This window comes from Cajanus cajan, chromosome 9 (assembly GCF_000230855.2).
Source record: "Cajanus cajan strain Asha chromosome 9, NIPB_CcT2T_4, whole genome shotgun sequence".
In the NCBI taxonomy this organism is placed as follows: Eukaryota; Viridiplantae; Streptophyta; class Magnoliopsida; order Fabales; family Fabaceae; genus Cajanus; species Cajanus cajan.
The window spans coordinates 26,433,503-26,450,598 of record NC_138525.1 but is presented as its reverse complement, the minus strand read 5'-3'; the positions used below and the strand labels follow the sequence as shown (position 1 = coordinate 26,450,598).

Below are 17,096 nucleotides of genomic sequence, written 5' to 3'. Positions count from 1 at the left end.
TTTTATTTAAAAATTAAAATAATATTATTTTAAATGATTTGCATAAAATATTTTTATTAAAATAATTATTTTTATTTATAAAAAAAATAAAACCAAACAATCCTAATTCTCCATTAGTTACTTTACGGTAGGACAATTTCTTTTCAAATAATTTTTAATTACTCTTTTGGTATTTATAATTTCATAAACTTTATCTTTTAGTTTCTATAATTGAAAATAGTTCATTTTCATCTACATATATACCATTTTTGTTTATTTTCGATCCTTATAATTTCATAAATTTTATCATTTAAGTCCTATAAAAATAGACATCAAGGACTACAAAAGAACAAAAATGTGATGTATAAAAACTAAATTGACACGTCTTTAATTATAGAAAATAAAAGATAAAATTTATGAAACTATAAAGACTAAAAATATAATTAAACATTCATGTAATTATCATTGTTGAATACTACTCATTTTGTTGGATCCACCATTAGACTTTCATAAATATAAAGACAAGCATGCTCTCGAGGCAAAAATAAAATAAAATACAATAAATTACACTTTTTGTTGTCTATCTTGCATGATTTTGTAAATTTTGGTAAATAATTTTTAAATTTGTACATTTTGTCATACAACTTGCAAAATTTTACAAATTTTATTATCTCATTAATTGGTCATCTACCATCGCTAATTAACTACTCATGTAACATGTTAATTGATGGTATTACACAATAATTATTGATGTGGATTAATGATGTGACATATATATGATGATATGATATACGTGTTTGTTAACAATTAACATATTATGTCAACCGTCAACATGTTATGTTAACGATCAACAAACAATGTTAGATGGACAACTAAAAGAGTAATAAAATTTACAAAATTTTGAAAGTTAGAAGGTAAAGTTGAAAGGTATAATGCGCAAATATGAAAGTTATGTAACAAAATTTTCATAAACATAAAAAATGAGTGACAAAAAGTATAATGAAGAAAAAAATAAAATTTTCTAAAATTGTGTTTAGCACAACTAAAATTATTATATTTCAGTTATTTTTTTTATAAAAGAAAGTTGTTTGAAAAATAATTTACTTAATTATTTTTTTCTCGTAAAAATTTTACCCGTAAATTACTTTCAAATTTATCACTAGTTTTTTTTTCTATCTTTTTTCAATAGTATAATACTATAACACTCTTAGCATCCTTATGTGTTTTTCCAATCTCGAGTCTTGTTTTTTTAAATCACATCTTGTTTCTATACTTGGTTTTCTTAAATTACTACTTCCTTGGTCGAGGGAAACATCGACATCAACATATATCTTCCCACATTTGTATGTTATTCAAAGTCAATAAAACTAACATCCATTGCATAGTATGATTCAGCTAGTGGAGGAGAAGCTTTGAGTTTCTTTTCAACTAGCTCCATTGATGCTCTGATCTTTATTTATGGAACTCAAAGCTTGAAATAAATTCAAAAATGGTGGAGAGACAAGAGAGGATGACATCCCACTTCAAGTTGAGGATGACCAAGTGGTGAAGAGCTTGCTACAAGGAGAAATTTCTTGATAAAAGTTTAAAAGGAGTAGATTCTCCTAAGAAAAAACTTAGAGCTTTTAAGAGAGAAATTTGAAATTAATTTCATTCACAACTCAAAATTGACAAAAATGTATGTGGAGGAAGCTACATATAGAGTTTGTTAGCTTGTGGTACAAGTTAAACTAACCATGATTACATGTAATCGAGGTTAGTTTAAATTGTAGTTAAGACTACTAACTCTAGTTACAATTTGAAATTTGAATTTTCATCCAAAAAAATTTCACTATCCTAGATCTAGAAGAGTCAATAGAAGCATGTCACATGAAAAGGTGCAAGAAGTGTGACTTATGTCAATATCCTAAATCTAGAAGAGCCAATGAGGGCTTGTCACATGGCAAAGTGCCAAAAGTGTGACTAGGTGTGACACATGTGACTTGGAGTTTGAATGGCTATGAGAACATATTATCCACCATATGGATGTCTAAACATGATGCCTTACATGTCCAATGATGTTCTCATGGATCATCTAAGACCAATAAGCACATATATCATTTTCTAGTTACATCTTCCTAAAATATTATTTACACCCCTAAAATAAAAAATTATAAAGAAATAAATTATTACACTAATTGACCCAAAAGTACAAGGTAAAAATTAAGAAAATATTTACAATAAAAAATATATAAATAAGAGAAATTAGACTACTAAAAATAACCCACTCCTCTTGGTTCTTTTTAGACTTGGCCATAGGCATGATGTCATCATGGTATTCTCCATCTGTCTCACTTAGATCATATTCATCACTTGGTTCATCATCTAAATCGCACTCAACTTGTTCACCAACATCGGGTTGCACAACTGGACCACTTAGCCCACAATACTCACCAACTAGATCAACTTATTCATCCTCCTTATTTGGCTCGCATTACTCACCAATCGGTATCCTTAATTGGACTATCCTCCATATTTAACCCATTTTTCTTACTAACATGGGCTTGCTCAATTGGATTGTCCTCCATATTTTTCCCACACTACTCACCAACATGGGCTTGCTCAATTGGATCAGGTGGCCCATTAACTATTTCAGGATGCTAAAATATTGGATGCAGAACTAACTACATTTCTACTAGTCTTTTCCAAATCAACCATATCCATTGCTCATTTGTCACCAACCAACACCCTAGCCCAAATATGATAATTCATGTGATTCACTTGGATCATGATATCAAATGCTAATAACTTTCACATAACCCATCTCCTTCAAAATGTCTAAAATCTCAAAATAATTCCACTTGTTGAAGTCACATTTCCATGTGGTCACATGATCTAAATAGTCTAAGGTTTCTCTATTAACAAAATTTCCCCATAGTGGACAAAAACATCAAAATAACTATTCATAATAACTAACAATTCTATCCCAAATTATTAAACCAATTTAACACATTGGACTTAAACTAATTAAATAATCCATAAACCACACATATTAATTTCACAATCCCTTAACCAACCATAAAATTAGTTAAAACATTAGGGTCAAAGTCCTTAATAATTTCATAACTACACTAATTACACAAAGACTAAATCATATCAAACATATTAATTCAAGATAATATATGCACAAAAATTAGGGTATGAATCAATGCGATAAAAAATAATCAAGTCAAAACACTAGGTTTAACTTGTTCACAAAAATAATGTTAGAATAGGAAAACATAAAGAATACAACCCATATATTATGCTTTGGGTCAAAAAATAATGGCATCTTCAATATAACCATGGACACAAGGTCAAAAATAAAGAAACAAAAAGAAAGCAACAACATAAGCAAAATTCACATACCCTTAACATTAAAAAAAAAGTAAGGTTAAAACAACAATTTGCATAAGGTCATAAATAAATAAACAAGCAAATAAGCAAATGGGTCTACCTCAAAGTGAAGCCTTAAACCCCACAACACACATATCTCAAACATGTATGAATATCACATACCCACAACATGCATAGGGTATTCATATACACAACTTTGTCATGAGACTAGAGATATAAAGTAGAATCAAACAAATATATCCTTTACCCACCATGTGTTAGATCACACACTCAAAGCCCAATATAAATGTGGCAACATGTGATTGCAAACCCCAAAATATTAAACATGGTAACAATGTGTGACCAAAAATCCCAAAACATCAAAATATAAAAATCTTACCTTCAAAAGCACCAACCCTAGTCACGGATATGTGAAAGTAGTACTATATTTATGAACGATTGTTGTGTCTATGTATCAAATACATTTTTAAATAACCAAATAAATTTCTTAATAACCAAGACACTCAAGGGACATTTGGTATATGAAAATTTTTTTTATACTTGAGAATTATGAATCTCAAGAATCATGATTCTTAAGAATGATGAAAAATTGTTTGATTAGTCATAAATATTTCTATGAATGTTTATAAATTTTACATGGAAATCAAGGATCTTTTACTAAATTAAATAACCAAATAAAGGTAACATGACACATTTATCACATTAAAACTTTATTTTTATCTTGAAAAAGTTAGTTTCCCACCTTTTCATGAGAATATTTTCGTGGAAAATTATGCAAAAACCACTCATAGGAAATAATGTTTCCTACAAATATTATTTTTTTAAATAACAAACCAAATGCGATAAACTAATATTCTTGACATTAGATTCTCGAAAAAGTAAAAAAATTTCGTGTACCAAATGTCCCCTTAGCCTAGTGGTTGTAAGGCTTGTCTTGAGACACAAAGGACCGACCTTATGCTTCTAGTATTCATTATAATGCTTGGTTAATGAAAGTCACACTACATGAGCACAAATTAATCCTCATCTTTAGTGATGGATTTTGAGCTCCTTTTATATAATAATAATAGACTCAAATATATAAGCTCATTATATTCCACTTGATCAAGTGATAAAAGTCAATTAGGTTTGTATGAGTGACTTATTATTAAGAGAGAGCAACAATAAACACAGAGAGAAAATCATTATGCCTTTTCTCATTCCCAGCAAGCAACAATTTTTAGATTGCAACCAGAGATTATTTCAAACTTAAAATTATACTTTGAATTAAATATGTAATTTAATTCTTAATTTTTCTATTTATAATTTATTTCTTTTTTTATCTTATTTATATAATTATTGAAATATAATATAATTTATTTATTAATATAATTATGGGTTGATTCGGATGGCAAAAGCAGGTGTTATGAGGAAGGAGTGAAAGCAGAGAGGGAAGCAAAAGACAGTGAAGAAGTGTGTGATAGAAATGGCGTTGCTTTCCAAGGTATCATCCTCACTTCTACTATCTCCCAAACGCACCATCACCAACGCGTTTCTGCGTTCTCCTTCTCGTTCGTCCGCCACCACCGTCACAAAGAACAAGAACGCAAAAGCTGCGTTGGCCAAGGAGAAGCGCAGGACGCGTTCCGACAAGCAATTCGCCCTAAATGAGATGACCACCAACTCCTCTCACATTCCCGTCATGCTCGCCGAGGTCCTCGACGTCTTCTCCGCCGCCCCCCTAACCTCCTTCGTCGACTGCACCCTCGGCGCCGCCGCCCACTCTGCCGCCGTCATTAGGGCCCATCCCGAGTTGAGCTTTTTCCTCGGAATGGACGTCGACTCTGCCGCGCACCACCTCGCGCAGCCTCGCCTCGACGCCGTTTTAAGCGGCGCTGAGGTCAAAGCGGTCACCGTTTTGAGGAATTTCAGACATGTCAAGTCTGTGTTGAGAGAAAGCGGTGAGATGCAATTGGGGGTTGATGGCATCTTAATGGACTTGGGAATGTCCTCTATGCAGGTTCATTCCACAACTTTATAGCCTTCACTTATTTACCTGCAATATCTTTTTGGGTTATGTTATTGGGATTTATTTGAAGGATATATGTTGGGATGCAAGCAAAGTCTCATGTCGTTCAAACAAGAAGATGTACGTGAATTTATATACACACAATTGTTTCTATTGGTATAGAGGCTTTTTGGATGGTGTCCAAAAACAAAACCGTGAGGGCTTGGTTCAAAGCGGACAATATCTTACTAATGTGGAGACATGTGTATGTGTGTGGTAACACCCCCGATGCACAATAATATACTTATGAGATATTGTTCGCTTTAAGCTTAAGCTCCACAAAGATTGTTTATGTTTTATAAACTGATAGTTGGTGCTAACATGATTAATAAAGGATTTCATTAAATGACATCAAGTATTATTGAGGTAAAACCCTATTTTCGATTAAAGAAAACACCAATAACATTTTTAGTACTATGTAAATTTTGGGTCTGTTTGAATAAATTTTTCCAAAACAAAAATACTACCAGGAGAATAAAATAGGAAGAAAAGTTGAAAGAAGTTTATTTACTAGCTAATAAAATTAGCTTATGAATAAATTAAAAATAAGATTTGAAGAAGCTAATAGAAGAGAGCTTCTACAAATTATGTTATACCAAAGCTAATTTTAGCTTAAGGAGAGGTTTATTTCATTTTTCTTTCTATTTTTGTCTACTAAAAGTGTTTTCAGAGAAACTTACCTAAACAAGTCATTCGTCCTACTCGTCTGGACTGGTTCAACTATCTAAGTCACATCGGTTCATACAAGTACCATATATTTCTGATTTAGTTATATCACCAGTTCCAACCGGTTGATTCAAGCTAATTTTTATACCATTGGTTCCATTCATCATGGTTTTAAATTGCAGTTGCATTAGTTGTTAAATTATAAGGTTATGGATCAAAATTTAGAACTATGATATGATGCTATCAAATGGCACTAGAATTCATGGTTGACTGTTTTGAATCTTTGGTCAAGTCTGGATAAAGTTTTGTTTTTTTTTTTCTGTGTATTTTTTGTTTTAGGTGGACGATCCTGCAAGAGGATTCAGTGTGCTCAATGATGGACCCCTTGATATGCGGATGGATCCTCAGGTATAGTATAAGGCATTTTGGTCTCGGTGTGAAATTTGTACTCTTTTGAGGAAGAATAGAGTCAATAGATATGATCGTAACTGTTGATTGTTTCTAAATTATATGTAATGTTGTTGAAAGTTGCCGGTATGACATCAGACAAATTTTATTTAACATTGTCTGGTGATTTTCTTTGTAGTCTCTTTGTTTAGTTAGGGTGGTTAAATCCAAGACGTACACTGCTACTCTAGAGAGAGGGATTCATTTTAGAGGGAAAGTGTGGAGTTATAACCATCGATTGGAATTCAGTGTCTTACATGGCTTTCTTTAGTCTTTCTTATTAACGAAATGTGCCTAGTTCCTCTTATACCACACAAATACTTTTGGTAATTAAGGAACACAAGTTTCTTGTGTAATGATATCCAGTTGTCCGTTTGCTGCAGAGTAATACATAATTTTTCTTTCCTATTGAACTGATGGACAGGCCTGTGACAGGCAAGTCTTAAAGCAGAAGACATATTAAATTCCTGGCCAGATTCTGAAGTGGGACGCATCCTAAGGGAGTATGGGGAAGAAAGTAATTGGCGAACTCTGCAAAAGAAAATTGTTGATGCCCGGTTACATGGCGGGTTGCATTCGACAAGTGACTTGCTAGATCTCGTTCGGCGTGTTACACCTCCAATGAGAGGTAGCTCCTTCTCCAGTTTTCTTTTGCAGTTCTGTTTTCTGGTTCTCTTACACTAAAACTATCATTTCTATTGCATGTCATTAATTGACTCTCACATATGTTCCTGTTATGTTCTCTACAATGCCATTCCTTATCTATTTGCCAACATTTGAAGAGGATTTATAACATGACTTTGCACTTGCTTACATTTTTCTTCATTGTAATTATCTATATACAAATTTTAATTACTTTGTAATAGGTGGAAGGCAAGGTTGGATAAAGACAGCAACGCGGGTGTTTCAAGCTCTGAGAATCGCTGTTAATGATGAACTGAAGACACTTGAGGATTCCCTCTATTCTTGTTTTGATTGCCTTGCACCTGGGGGTAGGCTTGCTGTCATATCTTTTCATAGTCTAGAGGACAGAATTGTGAAGCAGACATTTCTTGATATCATTAAAGGGAGCGAAGATGTGGACGGAAGGGATTTGAAGAAGACTAGTGATGAAATCAAAGAAAAAGAAACATGGATAAAACAAGTAATACATGGATCAAATGGAATAATTCTCACAAAAAGACCAATCACGCCGTCAGGAGAAGAAGAAAAACTGAACCGCAGAAGTAGAAGTGCAAAGCTTAGAGTTATTCAGAAGCATTGAAGTTAAAACATGACAATTGTTGTCTGGTGTAGAGCCCCTAGAAATATTTGTATTCAGTCCTACATTTCAACCTTTAGAGAAAATAGTATTCACAACTTTTCATTAAAAGAAAAAAGATCAAAGGCGATCTGCACATAGGTTGCAAATTGCCTAATGACTGTCTGTATTTATGATTTCTAGCAAATTATTAACTAAAGATTTAAATTTAGTAATTCATCTGGTGAAATTTTGAATATTGAAGCAGTTTATATGCACGTATTTCTTGAAGTCTTAATAATAATTGTAGCATAAGTGTCGTGTGAGTTTTAACTAATGCTATATGAAGTGTTTGGTTTGACGGGGGAAGTCTAATATGTTTGAGATTTACATTGTAAAGAAAAAAATTGTTACCATGATTTTTTTTATCCACTATAATTACATTAAAAATATTAGGGCTTGAACATAGAATTATGAACATTTTATGTTCCAATCTTATCGATAGATCGATTTTAATGATTTTGTTACAATGAATTTTAAATATTTTAATTCTAATTTCAAGTTCAATCAGATGATTTACTAATTGTAATTTATAAAACTTTAAAAATAGAGTGGACTCATTTATATTTTTTATTTTTTTAATAAAGTTATCAAAAGTCATTACCTCAAGTAGTCTAGTACTTGTTTTTTTTAATTAAAGACTAAATATCGTCTTGAGTATAAAGTTATGACTAGAGATATCACTTTATTCTTATAAAGATTGATTAGATGAGAAAAATTTAAATATCTTTATCAAAAAAAAAAAAAATTACATTGACTTTTTATGAGGTCTTTTTAAATGATACACATCTCTTTTATTTATTTATTTATTTATTTAAGTGATACATACAAACACTTATATAAAATAAAATTATTTGTGCATTATTAAGAAAAAAATTATTAATACAAGTGCCAACAATTAAATGAGCTCAATTTTAATTTCCAAATTATGTTCTAAATATTATGTGCATGTTGTAATTTAAAAAATATACTAACTTCATTAAACAATTTTAAAAGAATGGACTAAGAGATTATTATTTTCAAAATTGAAGAATAATGAAAATTTTCATAAAGAGAAATAACATACATGATCATAAATAGATGATAGATACCTATATGAGGTGAATTGACTTTTTTTTTTCTCATACTTTAACTAATAACATTATTATAAGGGAGGCAATTGATTTTTAAAAAATTAGAGAAGAGATATGTATTTTTTAAAATAGATCTCAAGAAAAGTTAGTACAATTTATAAAAAAAAACAAATAATAAAAGTTAGAACCTATGACCAATATATATATATATATATATATATATATATATATATATATATATATATATATATATATATATATATATATATATGATTTGGTTTTAAGATTGGTGGTTATTACGAGGCGTTACGTGTAGTGAAAAGTATTATTTCTCATGTCTATGTTTAGTTTTCTGAATTACTTTAAGTAGAATTATAATAGATATTTAATTATTTACGATAAAAAAACTTTTTTTTACATCTTTAATAACAAGAATAAGGATTAAATTAGAATGTAATAATATACTATTTAGCTATGAATTGTCGAATAGAATAAATAATAATATAAAGATATAAAGTGTGTATATATATAATAATAATAATAATAATAATAATAATAAAAATAATAATAATAATAATAATAAATTTGTGGATATTTATAATAACTATTTTAAAAGTTTTATTACAAATATCTTTTATTAATTGAAAATAAAAATTGATATCGAGGGTAAATGTTTATTAAACTCTTATTATATATAAGATGTTTGTTAACTTCAATAATTATTATTTTAAAAATCCGTACATTCAACCTAAAAATATATGAAAGTTAAATAATAACAGTAATAAGAAAAACTAAGAAAAAGGAAGTATTTTCTACTTTTATATATTTAGTTAAAATAATTAAATTTGTGGGTTGGGAGTGAGTGATTCGTGGATAGTTATAAAGTAAAAAATGTCTTGCCCAAAAAACATTATAGATTATAGGAAACAATAAAATAAAAAAAAAAAACATTAAAAAGTGTCTCCTTTAAGATAAAGAAGTGATTGATGTCTCTTCCAAACAAATGGCAAGAGTAGAGTTTTTGCGGTTAAATAGGAACCTGTAGTTCCCGTTACAGGTAGCTCTCAATCATCACTGACACAATTCCTTTCCTTTCATCTTGATCTTACAAACCCAACAACACATTAATAATGGGTCACTTCCTCTCTCAGTTCTCTTTCTCTCTCTTTTTAGCCAAATTAGACTTTCTATTAATCCTTCATCCTTGAATTTTGCAGCAAAAGCAATCCTTTTGAGCACCAAATGGTACGCACACCAACAACACTCCTCCACCATGCAAAAATTCACCCACGGGTTAGCCTAATAACTCTCTCCCATACTAGTGCCAATACCATTGTATTAATATTAGTATTAGTATCTTAACATTGTTGGAATAGTGACTTGTGTTTCTTAATCAAATTGTTCAATTTCGAATCCTCAACTTCAGAATGAAATAGACTATGTTGGAAAAGAAATACTTACTTTTGTGTGCCCTTATAATCTTTGATGTAGATTAATCACTTCTTTAGGCAGTTGTAATAAGTGTTGATTTTATATGCTTCTTATGTATACGTTTCTTTTTCTTTGTGTGGGAGACCCTCCTTATCCGTGAACCACATTGACCTTCAACTCATCCCAGTTCAATTTCGTTAACTAGGGATAAACTTTTCTTTTTACTATCATCAAATCTTGTATTACATCTTGTTTGTGCTTTGTTAAAGAGGTTAGACAAGCAATTGTTTGGTTATTGAGAAAATGGGCTATGCTATGAGAGTGTAAAATACTGTCATCTTGTCATAATCAGCATGTATGATGAATTTATTGATTTTTACAATAAATGAATAAAATTTAATGCCAACGGTAAATCATAATTGGTTGACAGTGTAGCGTATAGCCATTAAAAACATTACAATAGCATCCCTTGTAGTTTCTTGAGATTGCACACTACCATTTTAACAACTAGATTAATTCTCCTTATAGAGGTACACAGTATAATGTTTCTTGAGTAGTAGAGTAGTGGAGTATCGGTGTCGGTGTGATTTATTTCAAATAATTAGGAGTGTTAATATAGGAATTAAAAAGACCAGGATATTGTGTGCAATCTCAAGAAATCACATGGAGTGTTAGTGTAATTTGCTTCTTTTTTTTTATGCTTTTTTTTTCAGTTGGTTGTGTACCTCAAATGTAGTAAATTGTGATCTTCTCTAAGAATTGTTAGTTCTGGCTATGAATTTTAACTTTTAGGAAGAAAATGGACATCAAGGTGAAGGCAGTAACTTCCTTAGATTCAAATGCAAAGAGGGCAAATTTGTTTGCAGCAAAAAAGGAGAGAATCACGCTGCCAACATATAGTGATGATCTTGAAGGCAAGAAATATCACATCAGTAAATTTCTGAGCCACCCTAGTGGAATTGCAGCTGTGTTGAACACGAAGGCCTTGCAATCATTTCAACCTCTTGATGCTAACACATACAGGTCTGCCACCTCCTTAATTCTGTTTTGGTGCCTTGAGTAGTTCTTTCAATGGTTTGGATAATGCAAATATTGTTACTCATCTTGATCGGGACATAAAATTAGATTTAAGGGCCAGATTACAAGCTATGGTGCTCACCTAATTCTGCTAAATTTAGCACTAACGATACAAATGAACATAACAGATCATGCATTGAATTTTGCTCAAAGGGAACTACCCAAAATTATTAGATCTTTTATAAATTTGAAGTATTTATTATTTATGAAGAACATGTGTAGATAAGCAGCTGATTTGCATGAGTCCACAAGAAAGTGGAGCTGTTTCTTAAATTTTGGTGCTTACACACTACCTACCCTTAAATGAAATGGTTCAGCTGATGAAATCAGTTGCACTATATTCAAAATCGGTTGAAAATACTAAGCGTAATATTGCAGTGCATGATTATATAAAAAACTGTCATAAGCTCCTGAATTTTAGACACAAATACTTCCTTTTCCGAATGCTTTTATGAAATTTGGTACATATCTTAATGCACTTGGTTTGAAGCAGAAGTATGAATCTGGAATCAAACAATTATTCTTGTATGTGTAGGTGTGAACTGCCTAAACTTCAATTTTTAAACTTTGAAGCTGCCCCATCGCTGGATCTGCGGGTTACCTCAACAGATGAAGATTGCTTGGTTGAGATGCTTTCTTGTAAGGTGTGCCCCCCTCCTCAACCCTAAAGTAACAAAATGTTTGGTTCATGATGTAACAGCTTTATTTTTTCGTGAGATAAAGCCCCTAAAAACACATTGCTGTCATGTATACATTGTGTTACTCTCCCACCACTTTTAATCCTTACACCTAACTGCATTTGTATTTCTCCTCTCATAAACCTTGGCCCAACACTCCAACCCATTCTCCTTTTCCCCCTTATCTTATACATGTTTCAAAGACACATCAATCTTATACCCTATCCACTTCCAGATTAATGAGTATTCATTATGCACAAGGTAGTCAAAATCGAGATCTTACTCAAGATCGCAAAGGGAAGTATGGATCGTAAAATGGAAGATCGTAACATGGATCGTAAGATCCTACAAAGCTTATGAAATTCATATATGCATTGTAGTAAAAAAAAAACAGCTTCATCTTAGTAAAAAAACAGTAAAAATTCAACTAGATAAACAAAAACCAATGATATTTATATAATATAAAGTAGTAACTAGTAAGCCAAATTGCTAATATATATTAAAAAGTAAAAATCCCATCCTAGTTATAAAACTGTAACTCTTTCCCATTGTTCCCAATTACAAAATAGTGGCTCCATCCTAGTTATCAAATAGAGATTCTATCTTAGTTACAAAAAGATAATCTATCTAAACTCTAAAGCAAATAATCTTGCAAGTTAAAATCATAATCGCTTAAGATATCTTCAACTCCATCATGGTAGTCAAAATCGCGGTTTGCCGCGTAAGATCGGACGAGTTTACGATCGTCTTCACCAATTTCGTGCTCGTGCTTGCTTTGGATCGCAAAATGTGCGGATCGTACTGGATCGTCGTGCTCGTGCATGTCATGCTTATAAAATTTTACGTTGAAGTTACATGTGTGATTGTTTAAAGTTTCTAAGAATTTGTTGCATGAAGTGAATATATTAATCAAGTGTAATTCAATAAATGGATTTCTTAAAGTAAATTTTCCAGTAGTTATCACATAGTGCCAGTATGTAAGTTTTTAAATTGATTTCCACAGATCCTAACTGCATGTGTTTGTGTATGTGAGAGAGTCAATGAATACACACACAGTTGTAAAGTTTCTTAATTTCTAAGTTTGCATGCACTTTTCAAAAAGATAGTTTTTTTTTTTTTTTTTTGCTAAACAAAGTCAATATTATAAAGGAAAAACACAGCACAAGATGTGCCTGAAAAGAGTTAAAAGTTTACAAAGCTGATATAAAACACCCTCTCTCAAGTAGGAAAAACAAATGATACCCCAACTCTTGACCTCCTTAAACACACCTATCTCTTACCTAAAATTCTTCATATGGTATTGCCAAAGAGCCTTTTGGAATTGAAAAAATTGCTGCACAAATGTGTTGTTGCTGCACAACAGGCAAAGAAACAGAAAATTCTGGTTTAAAAAACAGGCACTTGATGGAGCAGAATAGATCCCACATACTGTAGAAGCTATAAAAGTTTCTAAGATTGTTATCCTTCTGTGCAGCCTAAAAAAGTTTCTAAAACTATATTCCACTTATTTATGGAGACGGAAAAAAAAGGTAGTTAATAATACGCCTAAAACATGCATATTAATTAATGCCCTAAGATTCAATAAATGCATATAAACCTTAGTTTGATTGAAATGAATCTTTGTAACATTCCTTTTGTCACTTATCATCCCATTTGATTGTTGGATACTTTTCTATATCATCAACAGTTTGAGGGTTCAGAAGTTGTGAAAGAACAAAACAACCACTTTTCAGGTATCAATAATGTACTGTGTACAGAGTCATACTTTGTTTATGAGATATAAATTCTTTCTTGTTAAATTGAATAATAAAAATGTTTATTTTCTATCAGAAGCCTTGAGCAAAGAAACTGATCAATCTTCTCTAGTATAGAGAGAACGGTGTTTGGTTCTCCGTACAGCACAAGCCATTACTATCTTTTATAATATTTCCTACCCCGTGATCTTAAAAATGCTGGAAAGGACTTGAGATGGTTGCAAAGAGAGAAAATTGTGAAACTGTGATGCAAAACCATTTAGTTGGCCTCCTAATGAAAAAAACAAACTGCTTTTTAGATTCTTTGTTGAATAATGAAGGCTTCAAATGGAAATTTCTTCGGATATCCAGAGAAATTTGCTCAAGAACCTTGAAAATTATTATTTTTCTAATAGCTAGTCTTTCAACACATATTTCTGCTGAAATCAAGATTATCAGCAATACATGTTTTGTGCGATATTTTTTGTTCTTTAAGTGTTTTTAAGAATTGTGATGGTAATGTTTGTTAATAATTTCTATGGATTTGCAGCATTCATGATAAACCACATGACATGGGGTGTTGCTGGTGCCGAATCATTTTTAGAAGTTGACGTTAAGTTGAATCTCACACTTGAGGTTTGTCTTATCTTCAAAATATATAAATATTACATGTACTGTTACATCCGTTTCTGTTTCTCTTTCTTGGGATGGAAGAGTTGTAATCCTGAACTTTATGATGATTGAATCCATTTTCAAGGATCATGAAGGCGTGATCTTCCTTACTTGGACCAACCTCATTTAAATTATATTGTAGCCTCATGGGAAAGAAAGTCCAGGGTTTCGGTTGAATTTTATTGTTGTGAATGTGCAATTTCTGGTTTGTTTCTTCTCAAAGAAAGTGACGAGTTAAGCTGACCTATTCCTCCTTAATTCTTACTAATTCATTTTCTGTAGCTGCATATGCTAAAAGGTCAATGGTTTTGAATTAAAATTTGTTGCTATTACTATATTAACTGTATTTCAGTTTGATATTACTGATTTTTGCATTTGCCTCTCATCTGTAAAAGAATGATCTCTGTCTGCAGATTTACACACGTCCATTTACCATGATGCCTACTTCAGCTGTTGAGGGTCCTGGAAATATGTGAGTTGTTTGGTAAATAGTATTAATTTTATCCTTTTAGGTTTTGTACTCTACATGGTCAAGTTCTCGGATGATACATAAAGTATTGCATATATATTCTCAATTTAAAATTACCAACTACCAACTATTGTAGGCCATAGATGTTGATGTTGTGTCTAATTTTAATTTTGGCCTCTACTTCATGGGAAAAAGGAAGATATACAAAAGCCACTTGTTGGAAATTTAAAGATTCTATAACACTAGAAGATAAAGTTAATATGCGGAGTTGAACACTAACATTGTAGTTAACTAGCTGTCTATTCCTTCGAATTTTATTGTGGACTAAATTTAGGGAGAAATCTTCAGCCACTATTTTTCTGATTGATGGCTTAGTTTCTCCTCTTCCTCCTTACTGATGTAGCCTTTGTGAAACCATAGAGGTTTATTATCACCAAGTAAATCTTTCACCTAAACAGTGCTCTTACAGATCTGCCAGGTTGAATAAGCTTCCTAATTCAGTATTGATATTATGACATTAGATATTATATTAGTAAATATTGATATGAATTTCCAGAAGATTTTTCAGGATGTGCACCAAAGTTCTATTTTGCTATGGATTCTGTTTTAACATAAATGATAAGAACTCAAAAGTTTATGCAAGGTGATTGGAAGCATATTCAGCAATTAACTTACGTATATGGTGTACTCTCTGGGCTCCATACATGAGGCCCTACGGAAAAAAAAAAGAAAAAAAAAAAAAGCTTTTATAATTGGATTTTGAATGAGAAATTAAAGGTTGGGGTTTAGAAGACAAAAGAACATGGAACTCTTAAGGGAATTTGGTGAATTTTATTTTCCTTTCAACTTTCTATATACTTTATTTATGCTTTTGTGTTCAATGATTTTTTTCTTTTAGAGGGTTAATTAGGGGCCTATTTAAATTTATGACCCTCCTATTTAGCTTGTTCCAAGAAGTTTCACTCTCAAACTTATTCATAAGTTTCATTTGATAAGAACTTATTGAATAAAATATAACACGTCTTTAAGTATGAAAAATAAGCAGATTTTTTTCCCTTTTTTTTCTTTTTTTGTGTGTGGTCTCCTTGTACTCAAAGTATGTCTTACTTTTGTCTATTACTTTTTAATTAGTTTAGGAAGATTAATCTCTTTTGGCTATGTACAGAATGATGCAAGTTTTGATGGACAAGCTCGTGCCACTGCTACTTCAGCAGATGCTACAAGATTATGATGAATGGGTTAAAAACCAATCATACTCTCTAAAATCAGGATTCTAGGTTGGAGAAGTTAAATGTACAAAATTTTTGGTAGAGGAAGAACTGTTGGTGTGTGGTGAGAATTTGATTTAAAAGAGACCTGTATTAAAAACTGCATCCATGTAAAAATCGATGGATTATTTTATATTTATCTTTTGTAAAAATATATTTTTTATTAGAAGAGCATAATCAAATTTTATTCATAAAATCTCTATTTATAAAAAAAAAAAAAAAAATTGTGATACAAAATAAGGAAATAAATCTTAAAATAATCAAAATAATTAAATATAAATATTTTAAACATAAATAAAATATTTATTTTTTCTAAAAATATTTAAACATATTTCCAACAAAAATTACTCTCAGAAGCGGCTCTTTGTTTGTTCTATTTTTTAATATTCTATCTAGTTTGGCAAGAAATGGTACTGGTACAAACTTTTCAAGTATTATAGCAACGTTGGGATGCACGAATAAAAGCATAATGAAGAAGAGTGTGTAAATAACAATAAAATATTTTTTTTTTCATTACAAGGCGTTTTTATCAAATGTATTAGTCGGAAAATCCGGTAAAACCGAATTTGTACGAATTATTATATAATGTATTTACATTAGTTTAATTTTTTTTCTATTTTATTTTTTAAAAAACAAAATAACTTTTTAAAATGAATATTAACAATTCAGCAATAAAAATTATATCAATAATGTGTAAATGTATATAATTGATATCTACATTAAAAATAAATATATATTATTAAGATTAAACTTTAATTTTAATTGGATAATAATATCAACAATATCTAAAAGAAAATTATACCTAAGTTTTGTCATATTAAAAATTGCATTCATTGTATTAACATCTTAATGAAAAAATAATTAGAATTAACCCGAACATGA

The 17,096-nt window shown here is 30.7% G+C and overlaps 2 protein-coding genes across 4 annotated transcripts; both read left to right on the top strand.

Annotated features, from left to right (window-relative positions):
* The first annotated feature begins 4,736 nt into the window (after positions 1 to 4,736).
* LOC109818952 (mraW methylase family protein) lies at positions 4,737 to 7,990 on the top strand. Its single transcript, XM_020384509.3, has 4 exons — positions 4,737 to 5,353; positions 6,407 to 6,475; positions 6,950 to 7,142; positions 7,381 to 7,990. Exons 1-4 carry the CDS (start codon positions 4,820 to 4,822, stop codon positions 7,776 to 7,778), a joined length of 1,194 nt encoding a protein of 397 aa, XP_020240098.1. The 5' UTR covers positions 4,737 to 4,819; the 3' UTR covers positions 7,779 to 7,990.
* A 1,810-nt stretch (positions 7,991 to 9,800) lies between these two features.
* LOC109790220 (DUF1997 family protein, putative (DUF1997)) lies at positions 9,801 to 16,410 on the top strand. 3 transcript variants are annotated; one of them, XM_020349343.2, is made up of 8 exons: positions 9,801 to 9,944; positions 10,105 to 10,180; positions 11,111 to 11,341; positions 11,931 to 12,039; positions 13,760 to 13,805; positions 14,356 to 14,441; positions 14,891 to 14,949; positions 16,112 to 16,410. In XM_020349343.2, the coding sequence occupies exons 2-8, from the start codon at positions 10,161 to 10,163 to the stop codon at positions 16,221 to 16,223; spliced, it is 663 nt and encodes a 220-aa protein (XP_020204932.1). In that variant the 5' UTR covers positions 9,801 to 9,944; positions 10,105 to 10,160; the 3' UTR covers positions 16,224 to 16,410. The 3 variants fall into 3 exon arrangements, with proteins under 3 accessions (XP_020204932.1, XP_020204926.1, XP_020204936.1); XM_020349337.3 differs by having other exon boundaries at positions 9,869 to 10,021; XM_020349347.3 differs by lacking the exons at positions 14,891 to 14,949; positions 16,112 to 16,410 and adding an exon at positions 14,563 to 14,875 and having other exon boundaries at positions 9,869 to 10,021.
* The last annotated feature ends 686 nt before the right edge of the window (positions 16,411 to 17,096 follow it).

Bases quoted from the DNA above. Each gene is read 5' to 3' on its own strand.
- LOC109818952 (XM_020384509.3), top strand. From the start codon at position 4,820: ATGGCGTTGCTTTCCAAGGTATCATCCTCACTTCTACTATCTCCCAAA. The intron at 5,354-6,406 runs GTTCATTCCACA...TTTTTGTTTTAG, and splicing joins TGGGAATGTCCTCTATGCAG to GTGGACGATCCTGCAAGAGG. The intron at 6,476-6,949 runs GTATAGTATAAG...GGCCTGTGACAG, and splicing joins ATATGCGGATGGATCCTCAG to GCAAGTCTTAAAGCAGAAGA.
- LOC109790220 (XM_020349337.3), top strand. The intron at 11,342-11,930 runs GTCTGCCACCTC...TTGTATGTGTAG, and splicing joins CTTGATGCTAACACATACAG to GTGTGAACTGCCTAAACTTC. The intron at 13,806-14,355 runs GTATCAATAATG...ATGGATTTGCAG, and splicing joins ACAAAACAACCACTTTTCAG to CATTCATGATAAACCACATG.